The 27,625-nt window shown below is 41.1% G+C and overlaps 1 protein-coding gene across 3 annotated transcripts in view; it reads right to left on the reverse strand.

Annotated features, from left to right (window-relative positions):
• rptor (regulatory associated protein of MTOR, complex 1) overlaps nt 1–27,625 on the reverse strand; it is a 182,566-nt gene that overhangs the window by 71,258 nt on the left and 83,683 nt on the right. For all 3 annotated transcript variants that reach the window (XM_023406877.2, XM_023406876.2, XM_087174130.1), the window contains exons 8-10: nt 17,698–17,757; nt 4,727–4,827; nt 2,567–2,711 (exon numbers count right to left, since the gene is read on the reverse strand). In XM_023406877.2, coding sequence (XP_023262645.1) covers nt 2,567–2,711; nt 4,727–4,827; nt 17,698–17,757 — 306 coding nt within the window. The remainder of the gene's footprint in view (nt 1–2,566; nt 2,712–4,726; nt 4,828–17,697; nt 17,758–27,625) is intronic.

Raw genomic sequence — 27,625 nt, forward strand, 5'->3', positions numbered from 1 at the left:
TCAGTGAGCCCCCAAATCGCTTAATTCCTCTCCTCTCCCCCCCCCCCCACCGCTGATCCAAACTTTTATTTTATTTTTCTACTCGCCTTCTCTCTCTGGCACTTTTGCTTTTTTATCGTCCTCTCAGTATTTTTTCCTGCGCTTTTAAAACATCGTACTGTCGTTACTCTGCCCTGCTTAATACTGCATGTGCTGGTGTGAAACAAAGTGCAACACCCAATGTCTTCGGTGGTAAACAGTGCAATGTATCCACAATCTAAAATAATGGGCCTGTACGAGCGATAAAGAAAGACTACTGCCTGCTCACGGAGGAAGGAGCAGTATTCTTTACAGTAAATGATGCCAGGGTGTTACACAAGAAGTTGCTCCTCGAGGCAAACAGAGTGAGGGAGCGGCTTTTTTTTTTTCCAACACGAGCCAGATAATGAGTGGGAGAGATGGAGGGAGGCATTTATAGAAGACCAAGAAGAGAAACAACAGATAGTGGAAGAAGTGTTTGTGTAACTAAAGGGAGGTAGATGATGATCTTACACAGTTTGGAGAAGCATGTAAAGTCAATGGACAACACAGAGGCTTCACAGCACCTCCTTTTGTGTCTATACAATACTAGTAATGAGAATACATGGAGGACAAATCAATGAAAGATGAAAGAAACTGTAAAACACTGTGACAACCTCAGGCTCAAGTTTCAAGCTGTGTGAGTGAAATAATTCCATGAACGACTGTTTTTTGTGTGGTCTGGTTTCCCTTTTGCGGTGCCGCTGTTTTTAACCCAAATCTGCCACAGCGACCGCAGTCAGAGATGTCTAACGTGTCCCACAAACTCTTTTAATACCCCTCAGAGAACAGGTGTTATATCGCCGCTTTCAATCAAAGGTGGACATATTCAGCCGCAGGTTAAATGAGTGTGGGTGGTTAAAGCAATAGCAATGCCCCTGTTCTGTGTACGACCTGTCAATCACAGCGACTGACACTGCTGTCAGTGAAGACACTGCTCTAACCGTCTTTTGAACGAGGCAGAAAGCAACACACAAAATAACAGAGAAACAAAATCATGGAAATTATACTTAGCATAAGCGAGGTGTGTGCATATGCTACAGGACAGAAGCAAATAAAAACACCTACGTGCTTTGGCTTACACTTCCTCACACTGTTTATTTTGAGAAGTTGTGAAAGTAATTAAACCATTTCATTTTGTTTTGTATTTACAATAAATATGGGGAAAATCTTAAATTTTGTATCTTTCTTATTTTGAAACTTATTTACAGCCTAGTGTTGCATTAACACATGCGGTGGCCCTGACGGACCATTTACTTACAGATCAGTGGCTGTGTATTACATTGCATGAGTAGCTATTCTACGAGTGTAAAGGATCTTGTGCTGAACGAGAGCCTACCTCCTTAGCTTAACTTTTTCTCCTTTGTTTGGCAACCAGCTAGCCATCAAAAACATCTCAGACTCACCTGGGTTTTGTTGAGACCCGGGTATGTGTATGCGTATGTGCGTGGGCGTGTGTGTGTGAAGCCAGCAACCCGCACTGTGAGGACAGGACTACTGATAAGCTGTAATTAGCTCCAACGGATAAGTTACCTCCTTGTTAAATCAGTGTCTTGTTTTCTCTTCCCATTGTTTCATTCCCCTCAGAGGTGAGTGTAATTGTGTGTAAAGTGTTTGTTTATTGTGCTGCTCCTCAGGCTCAGTAGGCCTCAACTCTGGATCCTCCCTCCTCAAGTTGCTGGTTTAACCTGAGGACCTGCCTGCCTGTATGTGTGTGTGTGATTAAAAAGCTCCATTTGTCAACACAAACTCCATGCCACCTTTACTTAGCAACTTAGCTACTTAACCCCCCTTTCCCTTAGACCAGCTTGGGGTCGTAACAACATGCAAAGTCCACAAGATACAATGTGAACAACAGAATATAACAACTTTGGAGCTGTTTGAAGGCACTTCTGATGAAACAAACTGCTGCTGCCAGTGTTTCTGTGGAGCTAGGTTAAACCTGCATTAAACAAAGATCTGTAGTGAACGCACACAACTAAAAATTCTATCAATCTTCTCATCTAATTGTATGTATGAAAGCATATTTCCATGAATGTTAAGGGTATTCTTTTAAGCTCTGGAAACCCTCTTGCAGAGCAGCTGGAATTATCTCACTGTGCCAAAACATGGTCTGTTTTTCCAATGACTTATGGTAATAAGAAAAATTACAAAACCAAACAAAACAGTCACAAAAACAAAAAGTACATTTGTACTTTTGAGTGGAAAACAGTTTCAGAGAGGAGTTTAATTTAATAAACAAGCCCATAGCTTTTGGGTAAATACGCCTGGAGGCAGATCTGCCATTTGTGCGGAAGTGACCAGGTTGATAGCATCTCTTAATCTCTCTAGTAACCACTTAAAATCATTAAATATACATACCTTAACTGTACATGTCTCTGGTCTAATGAAATAATGTATCTGTTGGGAAGTCTGCTCATTTTTTAACTGTGTGTCTTCATCTGTGTAACATCTGTGTAACATCTGTGTGCATGACAAGCCTTCTCAGCTCCGTCTTCATGGGTCTTACCACATGGCGTGCATGTATGTCGGGGGCAGACGGGGACTGCTGACCGGCGTACAGTTGTATGACCTCATTATCCTCTCTGCCAATAGGAAATTGCGGAACAAGCTGGCCACCAGCAGGTCCTGACGAAACAACTTCTGGAACAAATCTAAAGACACAAAGAGAGAGAGAGAGAGAGAGAGAGAGAGGGAGAACAGACATGATCCATCACGTCGAAGACAGAAGAGGGGCGTCGGGTGAATAAAATGAACACAGAGATAGAGATAAAGATACATGTGAGGAAAACTGTGCGCTTAATGAGTGAATGGAAATCAACAAGGGCAAAAGAAAGAAGGTGAATTGGAGCAAAGCAGCTAGTTTGGAGGAAAACAGAGTGGTTTGTGTCTATGCTGGCAGAATACAGAGGACAGCCAGATGCAGATTAAAGCAATGTGTCGTGGTCATATTTTCATCAACTCATTAATGTATTCACTAATTCACTTAATGGGGCCAGGCCAATCCCATGGCAATCTCTCTGGTTTATGATTGTGATTCCCCTGTTTGTGTGAGGAAGCAAATATGAGTGTGTGTGTGTATGTGTGTGTGTGAGTGAAGTACTTTATGAGAGACAGTGTCTGACAAATCCAATGCCTGCTGTTAGTGTTGAGCTGTTTAAATGTTGAAGTGTTTGAATTAGTGTGTGTGTTGGATTAGGTGTGCAGTGCCTTCATTACAGGGATTCTCTCTGATGTGGGCTGCTTCATTAACAGCAGAGCCCCGGGGGTTTAAAAGGCTTTGGCAGCCATCAGCATTGTCACATTGCTATTCTAGCTGGGGTACAGTTTGTCTCAGCAAAGTCTGAGTGTGTCTGAGTGTGCCTCCGTGTGTGTGTGCCGGATGCATGTGTGTGTCTGTGCATGTGTGTTGCATGCAAGGGACAGGTGAGCACAGTGAGAGACTTAGAGAATACATGCTTCGGGGAAAAGGTAAATACATGTCAAAAAAGAATAGTGTGTGTGTATTTTCATTTGGGCGAGCTGTGTCTGTGGGGAATGGTTAGCGGCGACGTGCGTGCGTGTGTGAGCAGACTCATTTTTCTGGCTGCTAAATTCTGGTTAAAATGATGTCCCCAATTACACAGCAAGACACTCCAAACACAATTCATCTCAATTTGAGGAGCCAACCTGCACTTACTGCACCTTTGGCATTTTATATCAACATCTTCACCATTTGCAACCAATGGGGAGGCTCTGGAAGTTTTAGTTCTGCTGATGCTTCACTAGTGCACTGCTTTTATTAGGCGCCATAATTTGGACTTCCTTTGAGCTGAAACACAGGGGTCATTTCATTTTTCATCATTGCCTGGACATGTTATAAAGAACAGTTTCCCAACTTCAGTGTGGCTCAGACGTCTTTCCTCCATCGGCAGCACCAGAAGAAAAATGTTTGCTGCTCTCTCCTCTACAGAGGGGAAGTTTATATTCGTGATAGAGCAGATACAGAAACTGTTTCATACATTCCTTACACTGCAGAGGCGGGTTACGGTTACTCAGCTATGATTGGACAATCACTGTTTGGGGGAGGGGTTTAGCAACTAGTAAATTGGCTGACCACTTTTGTTTCTAGTCACCCTGCTCTAAAATTCATAAATTACATTGATGTGTTATCATAATCAGTGGCAAACCTAGACACCGGGGGGTTCCAGGTAAAGTAACCCATCAAAGAACCCCACACATGCCCCTAAACAGGCCACATGTAAAGTATTGGGAAACACTAATATTGTTGCTGTTCCCTCATTCCCTCACATGCAGGCACTCGGTGCAGGCTAGCTACAGCACACATCATCAGTGCATGGTATAGTGTCTTTATGGGAGGTTTCAGAGGGTTTATAGTAATCATCGCAAAATGTGCCAATATGAGGGTCTTTCAGGGGCCCCTTTTCCCCTTGGGAGCCCCAAGTATCTGCCTCTCCTGACGGTGCACCTCTGATCATGATTAATGGAAATGAGGGACAAAGCTCTGAAGATAGGGCCACAGTCGCAGTGAATTGGAATTATTCTTTTAATCGTAGGAAAATAATCTTGTTATGTGATTATACGAGTTGAAGTATGCGTCCCTGTGTGTGTGTGTGTGTGTGTGTGTGTGTGTGTTAGTGTGTGTGTGTGTGTGTGTGTGAAGTCTCACCTCTAGGCAGCACATTCCAGGCGATCGTGTCAGTGATGGCTGTGAAGATCCAGTTGAGCTCTCCGAGGGGAGTGCGTCTGTCGTTGAGCCTTCCAGGGATCCTGCACCAAACACAACATAACACAGATGGCGCCGTGTCAGCCACGCTCACTGTATGTCACATAGTTGACTTAGAGCACAAAGTGGCAACTGCTCAGTAACATTATCACAACACATCTGAAGAAATTTACATTTACAGGCACTTAGGCTCTGACTCAGAGAGACTCACAACGAATGAACGACGAACTGAGACACAGAAATAATAGACAGAGGAAGAATGTCAGAGTTTGCTTTGATTATATGTCAGATTTACATACAGAGACATTTCAGGTGACATGAGGTAACTATTTCAGCTGGGCTGTCTGAACAGACTTGAGCACAAAGGAATAAATATGTGTGCTGATTTGAGTCAGGTAGTTTGAGCAGTGACATATCTGCAGTGTGTCACACATACATTTGATTATTGAGAGGGTGGACCTTCGCTTCTCTGCCCCTCCACTAACGCCATGAGAAACATTATATGTACTTGAAATTAAAGATAAAAATATTATCGTTTGTATCTCTATGTGATTATCTTCCCTGTAATGTACCAATACCAGTGGTTCTCAACCTTTTCCAACTCATAGCCCACTTCAGAATCTGTGGCAGCTCACATCCAACCTCGTAACAATACGGAGGCTAAATAATGCGTTCTCTGATCACTTTTTATTTTAATGATAATGATCAAACAAACATTCAGGACTAAAACACGCAGGAAAAAGATGTAGGAATCTTCTTTTTTTTTGGTCGGGGGGAAGATCAATTATCGATTCAACATCTGTCTCTTGACTCTGTTTCCTTTTAATTCTTCCTGTTGATAACCAGCTATCCATTTTATCTTTTATCTTATCTTCTTTTCAGTGATAGCAAACAAGTATAGGATGTGGTCCGGTCAGTAACTATATAAAAGTTCCTGTCATTGGCTGATCACAGTGATAGAGCTTAATACCAGAAAAAAATGAAGTGAGTTTCTGAAGATGATTTCATTTTAAAACATTTATAAACATTATTTATATTTTTTATGAATTAAATTTTTTCACTAAAATTAAACTGTTTTGCAAATGATTTGTTGAAGCACTGAGCTATACTATCTCATATCCTACACTGACACTATCTTGTACTGTCTTGTTAAATTTGTAGACTGATACACCACTAGTGTATTAAATGTGATTTTTATTACTATATGTCTAATCTAATATCTAATTTTCGTTGTAGGATTTCTTCAGTAGTGAACCATTTTTCCTAAATCTTAAGTGAGCATGTCTACACTGCAGTATTCACACAGCTGTGTATCTATGTGTACTAGATGTGTAAACCGGCGCACCATACATCTTATTTCACAGAAACTCCTCCGCTGGTAGTCTGGCACTTAAAAAGCAGATTGTAGTTATTCTGTGACGGGAGAGTGGGAGCACCATGGAAATGAGAGCAGGGAAAACTCTTGCAGACAGAGCCCGAGATGATGTGACAGTAATCACTGTAGCAAAACCGAGAAAATTACCTTTACACCTAACTGTCTGCCTTTTAATGAACACTATGTTAAGCAGCGAGGGAAGACGGGAGGTTGAGGGCAAACACTTGCTGGCTCACAGATATTACAGTTAATGTGAACGAGTGAGTCATCCGTGTCTGAGTAAAGCAAAAGAGAGGAATATGTTTTAAATTAATGAGAAAAAATGTGGGAGAAAGGGAAGAAGGCACAGTTACGACTCAAAGCATTACTGCTAAAATTTCTACATACGGACAAGGATGTGTGTAAGTGAAAGACAAGAGAAGACTTGAGAGAAACACTGTGAAATCTTTTATCATCAATCCAACAAGACGATCCCAGATTGTATTTTGAAACTCATAGAGCTTTGCCACCATGTGACCACTAAAGAAAAAAGAGCCAGCAAATGACAGCAGCCCCAGGATTCACCAGACTTCAATACAAAAAAAATAACACGTCTCAAAAATTTATAGTTAACATTCTGCTGCCAAAATTTAACTGAGGCCACTGTGCAGGGTGACGCGCACTGAACCTGCATTAATGCTGTAATTAAGAGCAGCTCCGAGGGAGCATCAGAGGGCAGCCCACATCTCCACTCATCTGCCAACCACCCAGTCAACTCAGAGGGTGAGAGTCTTTCTTTGGTGAAAAAATAAGTATATTATTATTACCATCATCATGATCAGTACTATAATTATTATTACACAGTAACACATTTTGAAAGATATTAAATGGCAACGTTTCTAAAATATTTAGTGATGACTAAAATTGAAATGTTTGGGTCGGAGTAGAAAAGCAGAATAAACATTTTTTTCAGTAATTTCTTCTATTAAGAGGTTGGCTATTTCAGTCCCTGTAAAAGAAAAAAGACTTAAGGTGTGTTTCCTAAGATATTATTATTAATGGAGTCTCTTTTAAGTCCAGTAGTTAACAGTTTTTGTGTGTAATCCAGTGCAACTTCACATGGAATATGTCACTAAGAAGCCATTTATTATTATAAATAACACTGTAGTACAATAAATACCACAGAAACGGTCTATTTTTTTTGAAAATGTTCTTTTCAGAATCAGCTGTCTACATACAGCATCCACAAACCCGGGCGTGTTCGACCTGACTTCAGATAATAGGTGCCAGTTACAACTGTAACAAAGAAGGTTGATTAACACACCCAGTGATAATGTAGAGTACTCCACCCTGTTTCCATGTGAAGCTAATGCCTCTGTATAAACATCATGTATCGTCAATTATCTCGTGGAGATAATTATCTCGTTATCTCAATCTCTTTTGTGTCCAGAAGATAGCGACATAATTAACTTGTTATCATGAGACAACATCTGTTTTATAATGGGATAATAAACTTGAAAAAAATAACAACTGTAACCATGACCACTACTTCTTCATGTGTGGACTAAAATAATAAGGTTGCATACATTGTACAACATTGACATCCTGAAATGTTTTCTCCCAATTTCTCCCCATCCCAGAAGAATGTCATCACCCACTGTCACTCCCAAACACTATGTTTCCCCTGTGGTTTTATAATCATTAGCTAGTGCACTGGAGCTCTGCCAAAAGCATGTCTTTGTCTTCACACAGATGTACAGAGTTAACACTAACATAATAATAGAAACACAATAATAATAATAATAATAACACTAACTAATAATACAAAACTTGTTCAATGCTGAACCACTTCAAAAACTTTACAATTAGGTGAAATCGAGCAGCCCTCCAACAAATTACTCCTAACTACACACAGTGTGTGAACTCCTCCTGACCTAAACCTCCATTCTCCACCTCTAAGTGACAAATAATAGCAGCTGTGAAGCTCCTGGCAGGTACAAGCTCACTGTATAACCATGAGGGCCGGTCAGCGCCTGAGCACTTTGAGCGCTTGCCAGAGGTGTTTGGCAAGTCAGCAGTAAGGATGAACACTCAGCAGTTCATATCCTTTCTCAGGACCCAGTGTAATATATTGAAAAATGATGGATGGATGGATGGATGGATGTTTAGGCTTGTGTCATTGATTAAAAATACTTGGAATTTCTTATTTTACCTACTTAGTTTGTGATGAATTATCCAGTTGTACTCATATTTACAGTAGGGTTGAACGATATGCAAAAAAACAGTTTTTGTTTTGGCAGATACAGCGATTACGATTGGTGGTGGTCGTTTTTGCTTTTCATTTGCACTGGAAAAAAAATACAAAACATGTTTTTGGGTCATGTACCAAACAAACATGTTCCTTTACATCTGGAGAGTATGATTTGCAGGCCAGCGCATCTCTCTAGCACTGCAATCTTTATGGTGCTAACAACGATAAAGATTGCAGCTCCTGTGATTTGTATATTGCACTTGGCCATATTGTGATTTCCATTATATTTCGATTAATTGTGCAGCCCTAATTTACATAGGGGCTATATTCATCTCATGAATTAGAGTTTGTTGGTTTGGGAGCTCTCTGTAACGCACCTGTTTACACTCATTTGAGAAATGCTTATGCATCTTTGATTAAGTTACTACTGTTATGGATGGTAGATGAACAGATAAATGTTCAGTGTGTTGGACAGACTGTGAAATCTCACTCACAGTGAAGGACAGCTGAAGATCAGAAACACAGAAAAAACATTTCTTTGTGGGAGGTGGTTGCTGAAACACTAAAACTCATACTAAAAGGTTCCTACCCACGTGTTATGACAAGGAACCTTCAGCATGTTGTACTGTGTTGCAAGGGGGTCACGTCATGAAAGTCACAAAAATAATGAATTTGTCTGTTGGCTTCTTGTGTTGAGCTTCCAGATATATTTACAATGTGCATATAGGCTGTGTCCCAGTTCAGGGGCCACATCCTACACAGAACCGTCGTAGATCGCAAAGGCCGAACCGAAATGAGACACTCTGGCCTACAGAGGATTTTTGCTTTGCGGTGCCAGCTGTGCCTATCCTTTAGCGTTGTGTCACAAAGCGTGGCTCCTGTCACCTAGCACACAAAAACCTGAGGGTCTGATTTTCTGTTGAACTGAGCTGAAAGCCAATAGCCAATCCTCAGGCTCTTTGTCTGTGTTGTTTGCTGCCATATTATTTTCATTAATGGCGTGAAATGAATCTTGGGATATGTTGGGCAACGAAGGATCTAATGAGTGGATCCTTCATCGCCCAGGAAAAGAAGGTCGCATTTCTTAGCCGCAGTTGCAGGAGCAATTGGTTTTCAAATGCAGCCTCCAAAGTCTGCGGCCCCTGAACTGGACACAGCTATAGACGACAAAACACTGTGCAGCTCTGGCAGAGTCACAGGTTGTCGTAAAACGTGTTGCTACCGATACGCAGCGCGGTAAAGTCACCACAGACACCAGATTTAAAACTCCAGTGTACTGCAGAATATAGACATTTACCTGGCACTGATGAGCTTAATTAGCATTGTGTGAACTCAATAAAGTCTCCAGCACTCCAGCTGTAAGTTGATGAACCAACTAACGTCAACGACTGGTGACAAGTTTCCACTGCAGGAAAAAGCATCACAAACTGCCATAGAAACTCACAATGTGTGAGCACTGTGTATTATGTCTAAAAACTGCCTTGTTCCTCTGGAGTACAAAGCCTTTAATGAAATCACACAACCATATTTGAAAGGCTCCACTGCAGCTGATCAGTTTCATGCTGTGTAGGACCCTTAACAGGCGTGTGCGTTGGTCAGTAAATGAAACCTCATGTACTTCAGCTGGCTCCATTGTTACCACTGATTATTTCTGTCACGTTTGACGCCATGGATACCGATGGGGAAGAAATATAAAAGGTACTTTTTAACACCTAATGTCCAACACTTTATCTTCAGCTGGATAAAGAACCAATCTGAGAATGTGTGGATACAAGATATTAGACGTGAGCAGGGTCAGGAAGTCCTCTGTAAGAAGGATAAGTTGTTTCTTTTATCATCTGGAGCGCAGAGCTAAATCTGTACCGCCTTGGGGGTTGATGCTGTGTAGCTGAATGTGTCTCTGACGTCTAAGTAGAGCCAGGGGATAGAGCATTTCCTTATGGGATCATTAAAGTATCTCCTCTGGAGTATAAATGCTATGCTTCCATAACAGTGATAGTGTTCCTTCAGTGAAAATAGAGTCTAACTCCAGAGACCCCCCCCCCCAGTGAGGGGACCACAGCCAGTGTCAGACACCGGGGAGGCGGGTCAGCCCTGCCCGCCAATGCTCAGAGGGAGGCTGTGAATAGGGATCAACCCCTGTCAGCCCCATGTGAGATGAAAGAGACAGAAGGGATGAGTGTGTGCGAAACAGACAGTATATGCAATACAGTGTGAGGGAGACAGCAATAATGTAGCCTGCTAGAGATCGAGCATATTGTATGTAGGTAAAATCCACATGCGCTCAGCATCGTGACTCTCCTATCTCAAAGGCTATTGTGATTGGATTTGGCCAGAATGTGTGTTGGATGTATGTGGGAAGCAGAGACAGAAGGGTGCACAGATGGAGCAGAGAAAGAGGATTGATCAAACTAATAAACAAATCAACAGCGCATAACTACTCAACACTGACATTATGCTGAATCCATTTTACAACAAATGTTTGTAATATTTCAAGGGCGATGAGTGTTCGACACATGGTTTCCAACTGTGTGTGACCTTTCAGGGTGTGAATAGGAGTCCAGTGAGTGGTCAGTGAGTGCAATGCCCATTAGCTGTTTGCTCATGCTCATGCCCACGTGTGTAATCAGGACACAGCAAAATGATGACAAAGGAAAAAAAAAAACAAAAAAAAAACGACTTCATGAGACCACACATTCAAGACTCGTGTCAGATCCTGAACAATATCGAGCTGCCCTGCATCTCTCCCTGTTGAAGCCTCCAAAGAAAAGCAACCTGGTGTGATTTTGGTGTTGTTGTTGCTAGGATACCACAAAGTCTGCTGACGAACTACGGTGCTAGTTGTGCAACAGTAGCTACAGTAAGGTTATAGTGAAATCCTTTTGGATTACATTAAGCGGCGAGTAGACATCTTGTGTTAACTCTTAAAAGGTTAAAGCTGCATCAATGGATTTCTTTTTTTTTTTTACTTACAAACAGCAGAGTAAGCTAAAAACACAACACTGATCACTGATATTGATGGAATTTTATAAAGTAGTTATAGTGAACATGTCTGGGCAACTTTAGCTTTCATCTGAGTTGTGTTTTTGTCCATCTGACCTGCTTTATCTCTGCCCTCACCAACTCCTGAGAGAAATATCTGACTCCGGCTGCTAAAAGCTATACCACTTTCAACAGCTAGTCTCTAACATTGTCTGTCAGCCTTTAAACATTGGGAAGGTGAGTTACAGTGGATTTATCAGAGCTTTGTCCCTGGAAACAGCTGCTTGCTGCCGCTGGAAACAAAGTTAAAGGTTCCCTGTGGGGTTTCTGACTTCTAGTAGCACTTTGTCTTTCTATGAGGGGGGTTCCGCTTTTGTTTATCTTGTACACATACAAGCACAAACATGGACACACAATATGCGAGTGACACAATACACACTCCTGACTGTGTGTCAATGGTTTCATACTGTTCCACTGATCTACGGGTGGTGGTAATACCGACAAGAATTGCAGCAATGCACCAGCAAAGGCAGCAAAGGAAAAGTAACAAGTAAACATAGGTGTAAAGAATGCTGGATTGGCTTTGTTAATGTTTTATGAAGCAGAAAATTGATTCAACACCTTTGTGAGAGCTCAAGGTAACAATTTTGATGAGTAACACTGAATGACACATGACTGTTGGACACACATGGACCTTTAAAGTGATTGTTCAGGTTATTAGATGTGGGGTTGTGTGAAGTTGTTATCTATAGTTAGTGGCCCAATCCCAATGTCCCCCCTCAACCCTGAGCCCTGAACCCTCACAGACTTAACTGACGTCACCTGGTGAGTGTTTGGGGATGGGACAGCACTTCTATCACGTTACCTTGCCAAAGATCTGCATTAAACCGTGGGTTTTGATCGTATATTGTTATTCCCTCCCTTCACTTCCTGTTTGTAAACAACAACAAAAAATGTTGTATCAGATCCAATTTGGATATTTAGAATTCATCATCATACCATCATAGGACAAATAACTCCACAGTTCAGGCTCTGAATGACAGTGAGCTCTGTGTTGATACAGTCATATACTGTCTTTACTCTTCTAATGATAACATTAGGGTTTGTTCCTTTCATGCTTGTTAGTTTACTGATCTTCTTCTATCTTATTATTTCTCATGTTTTATGGCCATTGTTTGCTGTTTTTTACGCTTCCGGGCGTCGCGTGATAACCATGGCAACCCCATGTTTAATGTCACAACGCTAAGACCTTTGGGTAATTCCCTCAGGCAAAATCTGCAGAAATGTGGACTTATGAAAAGTGTACATAAAAGGGCTGAAAATGTCTGCTACAGAGCCCTCATGACCTCGATGGTTTGACAGTGGGACAGTCCCAAGCCCTCATGAAGTTACCGGGAACACGCCTCCAAGTCTGTGAGTCTGTGAGGGAGGACACTGGGATTGAGCCGGTGTATTACCTCCAGTAGATTCAGATCAGTGCGCTCCTAGTTTGGAGAAGCAGCTGGGAGCACTGTATAACTACGCATAAGCGCACCTACGTTTAGCTCTTCTGACTCAAACAGCTGATCAGCGGAGTAATACAGTGTAAGAATATGGTAGTTCAACGGTTCACAATCTGTTGTTTCCAAAGGAAAGTGCTGTTTGACGGCAAGATAAAGTGGTGAATATATTCAAAATAAAGCGTACACCTCAAATGATATTTTTTCTGTGGGCATTTTCTAAAAGTGGCTAAAACATGTCTTTGCGGATGGCCTCGTTCACAGCTGCACATCGCTCAGCTTCTGTGCTGGTGCTCCTGCTGCTTCTCTAAACTGAGAGGGCGATGATCCAAATCGACTGCAAGTAACACACTGACTGAAGTTAAGTACCTCACACAACCCCACATCAAATAACCCGAACTATCACTTCGATGAGATCAGAGTTTGTGGCCCAGAGAATCAAAACAATGAACTGAAAGAGGCTTAAACACTACTGAGCTGAAGGGAACTGCAGCGGTGGGTGGTATCTCTTTGTGGGTTTATACCTATGAGCAACCTTTTATACATTATACATAATCAATTCATAGTTAGAAAAATATGTTGATAAATGCTGCTTTCAGTCACGAAAACAGTTTCTATGATATTTCCTGTTTTGATGAAGCACCATTTGAAAAATGTTGAAAAACTCGGGCCCCTGACTTTGGTCATACAGCTGGCCCAGCATCACAGCACAGAGAGGTGAGATGGCAAATGAGTTTTGGAGTCATTTTTCTTTTATGAGCCCTGAGAAAATCCATTATTTAACTCTGAGGGATCAGCTGAGTCAACACTTAGCCGTGTGAACAACAGGTTGGACGTGCAATGAACCAAAACAGCAACTTAAGCATCAGAGATCCCACCATCCCCCTGCTGATTAAAAAGGAAAAGCTCTTGGGTCTGCTGAAACAACAAGACTGAAAGGGAAGGCCTCTCTGTGTCATTAATATCACTTTTCTCTTAACAACTAATTCTTACATTTTAGTGAATTACATTTTTCTTTACCCTTTTAATTTGTACTTTAATTTCAAGTTGTTAATATTCAAGTTGTGAACATTTCTAATCTTACCATTTCTTTTTTGCCCATATGAACTCCATAATATCGCTATGCTTGCACATCAATTCAAGGTCATGTATCTCATGAGTTTGATATATTACTACTGTTTTTCAATATTGTTTGGAACTGACAACATCTCAAATCCAATTTCAGCAGAGCATATCCACTAATAGAGAAAAGGTCAGCATTTTTCCACAGTGAGAACTCTTTCTCTTAACCTTACTGACTTGCCATTAGTATACAATCCTGGAGTGTACATGTCTGAAGCAGACAGCTAACACAAAGAGCACAGGATCCTCTAAAACATAGGTGAACAGCCTGTGTGTGAACGGTTCACCCTGCAGCCTGAAGGGATTCTTTTCTTTGAAGGAAAAATGTTTTTCTTTATGCTGGTCGTGGCCGTACATACTGAAAGGCTGGTGCGGGGATCAAACCCACAATATAGTGGGTGAGTGGTTCTTTAGCGTGTGTTGCTTTAGAGCTGACTTCATTCAAGCCACACACATGATTAGGTCAGTGACTGTAGCTTTGTGTTCAGATGACAGTTTGTTTGTCTTTAAAAGAAATAATTTTGAATTTCATTTTCCTGTAGCACGCCGACTGAAACCTCAGTCAAAGTCTTTGATGTTTCTGTTCAGTGTTTAACACACGTCTAAAAGGAGAATGAAATCAGGTGAAACCGTCTCTGACGTAAACTGGTGTGACGTTTGTGGGTGCTGAAACTCTCCTTACAGCCATCGGGTCAAAAATGACTTTTCCCCTCTCCACAGGAGCCCGCTCTTTATTCCAGTGAAGAACGTCATAAAAGATGAAGAGGACATGAGAGCTCGAGTGTGAATGGAGAGCTTCAACTGATGCTGGTGCAGTTGAGAAGGAAGAGTGAAATACAAATGGAAAAAAGGGCTTATTTCTTCAAAGGTGTTCGTCATCACTCTAGTGGTTTCCCATCCTGCCTTGGGAGTCACTTGGCAGTAGCTATACGTACAATACTAGGGCATTTCCTGCGTAATTCTCATTCACTGGAGAGAAGAGGGAAAGGAATAGGGGGGAATGGTGTGTAAAAATAAAAAGATGAAAGAAAAACTGCAAGCAAGTAAAAAAGATGAACAGTTAAAGTTAATTCAATTAAAAAAAGGAATCACAGTGATAAATAAGATGTAGAAAGGGGAAAAACATGTTAGAATTATGGATTATCCTTATTAGTCTTGTATAACATGGGAAAGAAGCTGACAGTGAACATGTAAACTAACCACCAAATATGCATTGCTTTTGCCTTTGGCCAATTACCCAGCAATGGGTAGATGCAACACTTATTCTGGAAGTGGTTTCTGAGATATTACATTTGACAAATGAAGAAATAAATAGGCAGTGTGTTCATCCAAATATGACCTGCAGTCGTTGGAGAATGGGCAATTGATGGATGGCAAAACAGCTGGAGTCGAAAACATCAGCGAGCGATTAATCTGAGTGACTAAAACAGAAAAGATGTATAAAAAAAGGAATGAGTGAGGTCAAGATAGAAAACATAAAACCAAAATACCTGCAAATGTTCAAAAGAAAGCCAATATTCAAAATGTCAAATAATTCATGTAGCATGAGCACATAAATGCTGTTCTATGATAAAAGCTAAGTCAAGGGGGCGTCGTGTGGCGTAGTGGTCTAAGCAGGCGCCCCATGTGTAGAGGCTACAGTCCTCGCTGCAGTTGGCCCCGGTTCGAGTCCCGCATCGGACGGCCTTTGCTGCATGTCATACCCCCTCTCTCTGCCTCCCCATTTCCTGTCTCTCTCCACTATCCTGTCCAATAAAGGCACAAAAGCCCAAAAAAATATACTTTAAAAAAAAAAAGCTAAGTCAAAAACAGTGAGGGGAGATTAGCTGTGCTGATGACTCATGTGGTGTATGTACATTTTCACAGCACTAATTCAGTCAAAATACAAAAAGCAGAGTCACATCATGCTCACCAATCTGCTGCTCTTCATTTACTAATTCATTTCAATCGCTTCTTCTTTGCAGTTTTTCCAATCACTTTCAATTAAACGCAACACTTCCTATATGTGTTTCAAATTAAAAGCTGGCCAGATGTTTAGGTGTTTTATGTAAAACACCTGTACACGAAGTGTTGGCTTTCGTTGACAGCAGCTTTCCAGCAAATGAAAAAAACCAGCAAAGTAGAAGTGGCTGGATTTTGGGGAGGAGAATGGAGAGAATGGACTAACTATAATGTTGCACTGATGGAATTAATGTGGGGGTAATGTACAGTACATTAGCATGATTTTATCAAGACAATAAGAGGAAACAACAAAAAAAAATCATCAGGATCAGATTAAAATGGTAGTAGTAGCGCAGTGGGTTACGCAGGCGCCCCATATATAGAGGCTGCAGCCTTCGCTGCAGCTGGCCCCCGGTTCGACTCCCGCAACAGACCTTTCCTGTGTGTCTTTCCCCTCCTTTCTCTCTGCCTCCCCATTTCCTGTCTCTCTACTGTCCTGTCCATTAAAGGCACAAAAGCCCAAAAAAATAACTTAAAAAAAAATGGTAGTGGATCAGAAAACAAGATAAAATATAAAAAAAAAAATTGAAAAACAACAAAAAAAAAGTCCATTATAAGTCCTTTTCAAATGGAGCCCTGGCCTCTCTGTGCAAGCGAAGTAAATATAAACGACCACTTCAGGATATACAGCTCTATCAAAACACTTCTGTTTACTCAACTGAGCTGAGGATTCTCTCCATAGTAAAGCTCATAAAAACATTACATTTGAACACAAAGGAAAAAAGTGCGTCATTGTGGGACAGCTCCTGCTAGCTACAGTCTGAAGCACCACAAACGCACCACAAACACACACATGCACACACACTTGCACACAAACACACGCACACACACACGTACACACACACAGCTCTCCAGGACACACAGGACAATGGCTAAGCGGGCTGTGTCTCTGCACAAACCTTTAGCCAAAAACTAATTAAAGTCTAGTCGAAGATACAGATGTGCAGGCACTGTGCGTGCGTGTGTGTGTGTGCGTGTGTGTGCCCATGCACTTAGCTTGTGTGTGGCTGTCTGTGGCACGCTGAAATGACAGTTTAGCCATGTGAAGAAAACAATTATTCGCTTTTAGAAAACAAACTGCGAGAAGTAAGAAACATCATTAAAAGACTGCTGAGACACTTCAACACCTCACGGTGCTTTACGACAGGATGATTTCTTTCTGTTGATAAAACTGTTAAGTTATTCACTACTTCCAAAACCAAGTCTCCTCAACCAACTTAGTGTATGAGTGTCGTTTTACTTTCCCCTGCACACAAGGAGGGAAAAAACAGAAAATCCACCGCTGATTGTTCTGTGAAACTACTAAAACTTTGGATATGACATCCTTATTGAGCGCTAATATCAATCAGAGTGCGTGCCTGAGAGCAAGAGATGTTCTGCGCTCAGTTGCTCGACACCCGGAGGTTTATTGAAGAAATGTGGAGCTTTAAATCTGCCAAACTACTGCCACTTTGGCTGTGAGGGGAAACAAAGGCAAAGAATTATACCTGCAGGATGGAAAACAACACAGAGAGGGCTGACGATAAGAAGGAGAGAGCAAAAGAGACAGACAGGGACAGATAGAGAGAGACAGACGTGAAGAAAACAGGATAATGATCTCTCCACTCTGCAACCTTTTTAGAGAGAGAGACAGGAAGAGGTGGAGAGCTGTGACAGAGATCTTTATTCTTTTTTTTTTTTTGGATTGCTGTGGAGTGGCACTTACTTCTCAATGAGGTCTAACGTCACCCCTGGCACCAACTTGGCGCTCTTCTGCATGCAAAACCTGCAAAAAGAAAAAAAAAAAAACACAGACAGAGAAAAGTTGCAGATGAGCGTTGGAAGGAAAACAAGAAGTGCACACAGACTATACCGAGCTATAAAAACGTTTGGCCTCTACAGTACAAATTTTATGACCTACGAGGGAGACAATCAACAGATAAACCACTCAAATGAAAAACGAAAGCTTCAAAGATTACAACCACTGAGCACTTTGATAAGTGTATTTTGGCTGAGTTACAGTCAAAGGGAGCGGGGCAAGCAGCGGAAAGCGCCGTCATATTTTTGAAACGTCTGGCATGGGGGTTATTGTTTACTGTGCGTGGTTAGCTGTGACAGGTCGGGCCAGCTGTAAGTCACAGCAGGTCGGCTTTCAGAGGCGCGACAGATGCACAGCGCTGCACTGAGCTCACAGCAAGTCATCACACACCTGGAGGAGAGCAGGTGTGTGTGTGTGTGTGTGTGTGTGTGTGTGTGTGTATGCATGTGCAAATTAGTCACACATCAACTGAAGGGGACATTAAATAAAGGAAGACTTAAGCAAAAAGTTTACACATCCAGCAGACATGAATCACATTAGCATTCATTTGGAGGCATGTTTCTGGCCACCTGGTGAATGTGACAGTTCAATATTCACTCTGCTTTTAGCTGCTCCTGCTGGTGAAGGAGGAGGTGGGGGCTACAACATGTGCTGGGACCAGTAATAGCAATGTAATAAGCAAACAGTGTTTGAAAGAGTGAAGCATAGGTTGGACATTTACCTAAGCCAGCATTTGAAGTTACAAGACTGTTTGTCATGACAGACTTAAAATGCACAGTATTTAACTTCTTCCACTACGAGTCTCTCAATGAAAACATTCACAAGAGACGATATTACGTGATGTCCTGTAGTAGCGTGGGATCATGGGAGTTGTTGTCTTCACCAACATTACCGTAAACTTCTCCCCGTTTGGATTCCCTCAGTGTCAGTGGTTCAGGAGGTTTTACTGAGAGCCGAATTATCCATCCAGATCAAACAGACAGATTATAACTGATAAAAACACTGAATAAAGCAGTTTCGTATTAAAAGTCAGTATTACACCAATGCTGTACGGTGGACACGAGACATCAGGGAATGGTTGCGAGCTGAGGCTGCCGCATACCTTTGTTTCGATTGTTTCTCAGATAACTTATGAGCAAGACGTTCAGGAAGTTTTTAAAGGAAGCCGAATTGTCTGCAGAGTTATCCACCTGTCCATAACAAACGGACCAGGGGATTAAAACCTGTTTCACTTTAAAAAACGACGTCTTGGAGCGGCTGAGAACTGAGCTGTCTATCATTTGCTTTGCTTATTTCTCTGATCATTTAAGATCCAGATGTCCGATGACTAAAATCCTTCAACTGACCAAAGTGTAAAAAGTGTATGTGGCTGAAAACTAGAAAATAGTCAATTTTGAGTTACTGGCAGGAAACCACAACACTGACCCATGCACACAGAGGATATGACATCATTAACAAGCGACCAAATGACACATACCGTTACCATGATTAAAATCAAGTATTTCTCAATTTCTGAGAATTGATGGAAACATTTGGGAAAATGTAAGAACATAACTTAAAAAAAATATAACAGAGGTCTAGTCATTTTTAGACATTTAATGTGGAAAAGTGACATAACAAAACATTCAATCGAGTTGGTATAAAAATATAAATTGATTTAAACAAAATGATGTAAGACTAAAATCACACGGTCAAAGCTTCTCTCTTCACTCAGCTTAAAATTCAACCGAAGATCTATGATTGGTTATCAAATAATAGTGATTCCTTTCTATCCCACAAAACACTTGAAGCCGCCACCAAGCCTGGAGGAAATTCCAACACAACAGAAGTCATGCATGGATTGGGAATTTGTATCCAACGAATGATCCACCCTGACTGTGACGTATGCTATGGTACTTGAATTCAGAGGTTCTTCCTGCTGCTGGAGAATAATGAGATCCCACATGGCAGCAGTGTGACTTACTGTCTCTTTAAAGTACAGCATGGGCACCGAGTGTGCCTGGCACTCATGAAACAAAGAGGAGGTAGGATGCAACCAGGACAACTTGTTCTAAAGTCTTAATGATCAGCAACTTTTTGAATGCGAGCCACAATGCAAACAATCTGCTTTGGTATGTGCCAAAGCTTTGCTGCTTGTCGTGAACACAGGTAAATCATTGTTTTCCCCGATACAACACAATCCAAGATCACTCCACATTCACTTTGGAATTTCAATTGAACCACAGATTAAATATTTTGTTTATGTTTTTGTCTGTTTGCTGCAGAAGGGAAATGGTGAATCCCCAGACATAAACAGAGATGATTAACTAAAAATGGAGTCTGGCAGAAACCGACAGACGGGCCAAAGTAAACAGAGCGCAGACATAGCAGGAGGTTGCATCAGGGAGAGAGTGTTTCCACCCAACCCCTGTGCAGAGAGATGTAAGATCCCTCAGGCGTGGAAGATAGAAGAAGGGAGAGATAAGGAAGGGAGAAGAAGGAGAGGAAATGAGAGGTCTTGGCAGCGTTTGGTCACACCAGTATCTGGTGATTTTGATCCACAACCTGCCTCAGAAAAAGCCAAATGATGAAAAATAGACTATAACATTCTCTCTTTGCACTGAGATCAGAAGAAAGTTATTCTGCTTGTGATTATTGTTTACTTTTCCTTATACAAAAACTATGAATCCACGACAGCGATATGCATGTGTTTTCTTACTTAGCAATGAGACGTACAGACCAGCAGTAAATAATTCAATAAAAACTGAAATTTTACTTTATGTTTTTGAATAAATCAGCATATATATCATTGGTGTTTATTTGACTTGGTAATTTCGTAAAAACTGTAAATACTAAAATGAAGAAATTTAAGTTTTATTTTTATTTCTGCTGTGATAGAGCAACCTAAATTTGTGCTCTCCTGGGGACGTGAATATTTGGTTTTAACTAAACACAAAGCACTAAACACTAACACACAACGGCCTCATAATGTTAGCTCTTTTGCTGCTAGTCCATCTGTGATTAGAGCAAACCATATGTTACTCCCTGACTCCGCCTGGACTCTCATTAACATAAGTGTTGAGGTGACAGGGAAGCTAGTAATTGTAGCTTGCTAGCTTCCACCTTAAACAATCTGAAGTCTTATATCATCATTCACAGAATAAACAAGGCTATGACATTGTCCAGCACCGTAAAAACTGACCTAGCATCACCAGATCTTAAAAGTCAGTCAAGCGCATCTATCATTAATGCCCAGCCAGGTCCTCAAGTTTAGACACACCTGATTTTCAGCAGTGAATAATGGCCAGAAGTGTAATTGCAGAACATTATGATGTCAGAGTGAAGTTGACCTTCGACCATTTGGATACAAAATGTCATCACGCCATCATTTTATCCTATTACACATTTGTGATAAATTTAGTCATAATTAGTGTATGAATTATGGCAAAAAAACATGATTTGTAATGTCTCAGTGATTTTAACCTTTGACCACCAAATTCATATCAGTTCATCTTTGACTACAAATGAACATGTGTATCAAATTTGAAGAAATTCCCTCCAGGCGTTCCTGAGATATCACGCTCACAAGAATAGGATGGGCGGACAACATGAAAACATAACGCCCCTGGCCACGGCTGATGCCGGCACGGTGGCATCGAATGTTTTATCTAATGTGTGATATTAAGATCTAAGCAGATGTAATTGAAGTATAAAAGGAGTGCAAGTCTATGGTACACAGCTAGCTAGCTAGCAGCTGCACTTTACCCCTGTGACTGCAGCATAGTACAACCTCATGCAGCTTGTTGCTTTCAGTCCAGCAGCTCTGCTCAGCAGTGACCATCCATCCAAATCATTACAATTCCTACAAATAATAGTTTTGGGAAGAGAGGTCTCACTGGTCTTTGTTAAATATCTGCTGAATGACGTTGAACCGGATGATCCATTAAATCTACTATATGCTAATTACAGATTTGTTAACAACAGCACCATCCAAACAAAGAAATATCACGTCAGGGATAGTGTGAATGCTAGAGACTCTGTCAAACGTAAACAATAACTCATCTCAGTCATTACAAGTTTGGGAAGTAATTCTAAAAAGCATCTGTTAGTCAGACGTAATGAGGGTTTAACTCAGGAATGTTTTTCTCAGACTCAAGAAACATGGAGGAAAGGACATGGAGGAAACCGCAGCGGCCCAGTGGCAGGGTTAGCACGTGCAGAGCTGGCGGCAACACTGAAGAGATGGGAACATACACTTGCAGAGGAATTGGTTCAGCCTGCTTTGCATCCCACAGAGATTCATCGCTGCTGCCTGCTTCTTCCCTAAAGGGCTGTATTGCGGAATTACCCTTAGATCTGCCTGCTGGCTTTAGTGATGTCCCTCACTTGTGAGTCGCTTTGGATAAAAGCATCTGCCAAATAAGTACATGTAAATCTAAAATGTAAATGTAGTAATTCTTCTGTGTCCTCCAAAAGAATTTTTCTGTTCTTCACAAACAGCCACATTTGGTTCTTTAAGTCTCTGAAATCACTCCCTTGTCTATGCATTAACTACACCTGACGATATATCACAGACACTCAGTAGTTCACTTGTTGGTGAGCAGGAGTGAGGTGTCATCATCTCTAATTCCATCATGGGATTATTAGCAATACTTTCCAGTGTAAAAATTTGACGAAACAATACTGTTCATTAAGTTCAGACTGGGACATTCAAATAAAACGCCGGATAATAAAACAGTTAATTATGTAGCAAAGAGGGAGTGATTTCAGACACAGCGAGTGGTCTGCAGCCATGGTAACGGTTGTGTAAGCTGTATTTACGTACAGCAGTGCTAAATGCTAAGATCAGCATGCTAACATGTTTACATGCTCACAATCACAATGTTGACGTGTGGATATCATGATACCAATTTCACCATGGCAGTTTAGCATATTAGCACGCTAACATTTGTAAATCAGAACAGTACAGCTGAGGCCGAGGGGAACGGAGTTAAGACATTTTACTCAAACTAAAATTGTCAACGTACTGGAGCAACTAAAGTGTGTGCCAGTCCATGCAGTAGGTGTTGAAATATTTCACTGAATACTTGACAACTTTGACCTACTGGTGGCAAAAGAGCGAAAACTGTTTTCAAAATAAGCTTTTGTTGTTATGACAACTACTCAGACATCTATGGCTGGTGAAGTAAATGCTCCTGCTATGAAGAGAACACAGAGAAGTTGAGAACAAGTACAGAAGGGCTGAAGGCCAGAGATGAAGAGGAAATTGGGGGATTATTACAAACAGAGAGCAAGGTGGCCAAACTTTAATTGGATTGGTGAATAAGAGAGAGAGAGTGTGTGGGTGCTGAGAGAGGGTAGGAGTGCGCTTGTACATATTAAACTTTGAGGAGGGAAATGAAGTGGATCTTGTGTGAGGAAACTAGTATACTGCTCCCAGGGTGGATAGGTGGGGGAGGAGCGGGAGGAGCAGAGCATCTCCTCTGGTCCCTGCAGGGCCCGATCTACAGCTCATTACTCCTTCAATCAGCCTTCCTGTCCCAAGTCACCGTCTCTATCAGTCATGAGCTGGAAGGGCTGCTGGGTGATCTCTAATCTAATCTGCTCCGTCACAGACCGACAATTAGCATGAGATATCTCACACTTTGGACTATATGTTGTATGAAACATCGTACCTATAGATATGAGAAAGACAGTTTGTTTGCATATTTTGTGATCAAGGAGAGTTGTGATTCTTATTGTTCTCTCATTTTTCACATCTGTTTTCCTGTTAACATGATAATAAACAGTAGCTACATCACATTAATGAGCACTATTATCATACATTGCATATTTAGGTTTCAATCTAATGGACGGTAGAACAGCTGCATGTGTCATTGAGGATCCTGTGGTTTCAGCTAAAAAAAACCTGATTAGGAATAGTGTGTGAACCTCTAATACAATCTCAGAACTTGTCTTCTTAAAGGAATATTCCAGAAGTTTTTGATGCATCAAGTACTCCCTCGCCACGGGTTTGAAAGTTGACTCTGAAAAGTTGGCAGGTTGCTCCTCTGCAGAGGACAGCCGCTATAATCAACCTGTTCAGTATCAGGGGTCCTGCCCTCTTTTCTTTCTCCCACTCTCCCCGTCCTTTGCCCAGGACTCGTTCTCTGCAATTAACTGCTTCATCCTCTCTTAGCATATCTTGTCTCTTCTCCTTCTTTGTGAATGTTATCTTGAGATTTCCCTCCTGTATTTGTCATCTGTTCTCATTCCACGTCCTCAGGAGTTTTTATGATCCAGGTAGATTTTTTTCCACAGAAGGTTTTCTAGGGATGGGGGTTTCCTATCCTTACTGAGGGTCTAAGTAAAGATGGTGTCATGTGTTGTACAGATTGTACAACAAAATTGACTTGACAACAGCAGAGGTGTCAAAACACATTAAACCTACTACTGCAGCTTTTAAAACAGGTTCACGTTTCCGTAGTTCTTCATTGTAGCTTAGGTCTGAAGCTCTACCAGAAGTTCAGTATTGAGCGGTGCGTTGGCATAGTGATGATTGTTTGGAGTATATGAACAGTGGAGAAGTGGATTATCCTGCAGGAACGCTTTGGGAAATTTCTGTTTGAAATATTTATATTTTTTGATTCTGGATTGCAAGTGGAATTCGTTGCCATTGCTGACTACATCTTCCTAATTCTCCCTGATCGGTCGACTATCTCTCCAGCAGGGGGGAAACAGTCATAAATGAGCGCAACATAAGAATTGTTGAACAAATCAGAAATGAAAGACTGTCTTCACTTCATAATGGTAAATGTCTGTATGTGTAAAATTTATTTTGTAGTAGAATATAAAAAAAAAAAGACAGAGTAAGAAAAGAATATTTGCATTTCAACTGCCTTATCACATTTCTCATTGTTACATAAGCTCATAACAAGCTGCTCATTAAGTGGCAGTGGGCTCCTGAGCTCCAGTACAACTGGTCGTTTCAAAGCTACATTTCAAATGACGATATATTATGGTTAATTTGATCTTTTTGATCATTAATAAGACAGATGTGGGGAGGGAGGGGGTCCTGCCTGACCAGCGTGGAATCATGCTACATAACTGCTTTCATTTCAAATGAATATCAAAGTGAAGTGCTAGTGCTATACTGGACTTATTATGCTAATTAAAATAAATTTCCTGAACATACAGAGATGTTGACCTCGCCTACAGCACAATTCAGTTAAAATGGAAATCGACCATAAAGAATTCACATATGTGATTTCCTATCCAATATAACTACTACATTTTTAATTTGTGAATTTTAACAAGTTTCTGTTTCAGCTGGACAGAACAGAGACAGACTGTAGTTATGATGTTAGCCAGAGACAAATCATAGAGCGGCTCTTACACTGAATAATAAGACAACTGTTGACACTACGACACAAGCTGTGGTGATGTTTCAGGGATAGAAGAACATTTTCTGAATCACAGCTGTAAGCCTGATATTCAAAATGAACTCATCTGGATAGATAATAATCATCTGATGTCACCTATTTAGTTAGATTATTGTGTATGCTGAAAGTAACCTCATTATATTCACACACATTCATTCGGTGGCTGCATCCCAGGGAAACACAAAAACACAAAACTGCAGTACAGAAAAGCCAAAAGTTTGTTTGCTGTGATTTGGAAATTGTCTCCATTAAATAGTTTTTCCACCTGAGAGCAGCGACAGGTTTATTTCTCAACTGTAAAATGTCCCCCCCATGGATTTCCCACAACTCTCTTGAAATTGAATCAAGGGATCCTTATCAAACCTTTATATGCTCTGTGTTTTTTTGCTGTTTATTAATGCTTAAAATTTTCTTATAGGCTTCAGCATAAAGATTATGCCGCACATAGCTCCCCATGTTCAGTGTGTATACACCCTCTGGCCTCTAGATTCCTGTTAAGCACAGTACACTCTGCATGTTGTAAATGGCACCTTCAGTATTTGCCTGTACTAATGTCGGGCATTGTATCAAATTTATTAAATTTTTTTGTTTTCGTGCAGTTGTAAAATGTTTGGGAGAAAAGACTCACTAGTACGACTCTGCTGAATTAATACTATCTGTCTAAAATTTAGATTTTGACACAGGACCATTTCAGCCCCTTGAGGCAAATTTGTGATTTGCAGTAAAGGGCTAGAAAATAAAATTTGACTTGACTCCTTTTCAATACAGGCACAAAGCTCTCAAAGTAAGATTTTGTTGTTATGGCAACTACTCCGAGATGTTGGCCAGAGATTAGGAGGAAATTGAGGGATTATTACAAACAGCGAGCAAGGTGACCAAAGTTGAATTAGATTGGTGAATAAGAAAGAGCGAGTGTGTGGGTGTAAGACCAACTGACATGTAGTGATAGTTTTGAGGGTCTTTGGTCTTTGCCCTGTTTGTAATCCAGCCTTGACCCTACAGCGGTGTGATAAAAGTCTTCTTTCTGCAGCACTGAACCTGCAGTGACATTTATCATTTTTAAAAGCTACACAATAATGCAATGATTATATTAAGGCAGAAGAATAATTAAACTGGTAATGTATTATCAGCTGTTGGCCTGATTACCAGTGCATGGACTCTTATAGCCACCAGAACCAGCAGCATAAAGCTTCCTCCTGATCTTTTAAATCTTAAAAATTTAAATTTGCTCAATAACTACGGTCTCCAGGAACTAGTCAGCTCAGATATATGCAGTGTTATGTAACAGTTTCCTCTGTGGTTCACCCTACATCAAGTGGCAAGATGGGTGTGTCAACAATTTACAATTCAGTTATTAAAGCCAAGGCTCCAGAACAAGAGCACAGTGGGGTGTGTAGGGGTGTGTGTTAATGCAGTAAATACCAATTATGAGTGCTTTATTTTCCTCATTCCACCTATATAGAAGCTGAGACACAGCTGTGTGTATATGTGTGTGTGCGTACCAGGATGTGGTCATGTGAGCCCTCGCTGTTACATTTCCATTAAAATCTCATCTGTGTTCCTGCTCCCGAAGGCGCACACATTGTTTATAGCACATGCATGAAGAAGATAATGAGATGCTGCTTTAGCTCACCATTGTATCTGTGAGAGCTGAGCAGCAAGGCTGAAAAACTTACATGTGCCCATCATCATCAGCATTAACAGCATGTATGAGCTGCCTGTGTGTAAGTGCATGCATGATTATTCACATACATGGAGGAAAAAACAGCACCCCAGGGGCATGGTTAGCATGTGAAGAGCTGGTGGCATTGGTGCAATATTGAAGAGACGGAGGCAGGCACTTGCTTAGGAGTTGGCTCAGCCTGCTTTGCATTCCACAGATATTCATCGCTGCTGTCTGCTTCTTCCCTAAAGGACTGAATTACACAGGTGATGCACCTTCACATGATAGATAAGGTTCTCCCAGATAATCCCTCTATTCTTCATGAGCGGGCCCAAATCGGGCTCTTTGACAGGAGTCTACAGCCAGGCTACCTGCTCTGGGAGGCTGTGCTTGATGCTGGCACAGTGGCGCTTTGATCTAAATACTAAAGTGAGTGTGCTTGCATGTTAAACTGACAATGATAACATGCTGATGTTTAGCAGGTTGACATCTTATAACATTTGCTGATAATAGAGTGCAGCTAAGATAAGTGGGAATGTCATTAGTTTTGTGGATATTTAGACATAAAACAAAGTGTAATTCAAGAAATTCTTGAATGAAACCGTAAGACCTCACCAGACTAATAAGAATTCATCCTGAGTGGAACATGAATCTGCAGAATTTCATTGCGTGTCTGAAGCTGCCAAGACATTTCACTTTGACCCAAAAATATCAACCTGCTGGCAGCGCTAAAGAAAAAGTCAGTTGATTTCAAAAGTGATTACAATACACC

Source organism: Seriola lalandi, unplaced genomic scaffold (genome assembly GCF_002814215.2).
Source record: "Seriola lalandi dorsalis isolate HSWRI2012SDOR001 ecotype SW California unplaced genomic scaffold, Sedor1 jcf7180002054318, whole genome shotgun sequence".
Taxonomy (NCBI): Eukaryota; Metazoa; Chordata; class Actinopteri; order Carangiformes; family Carangidae; genus Seriola; species Seriola lalandi.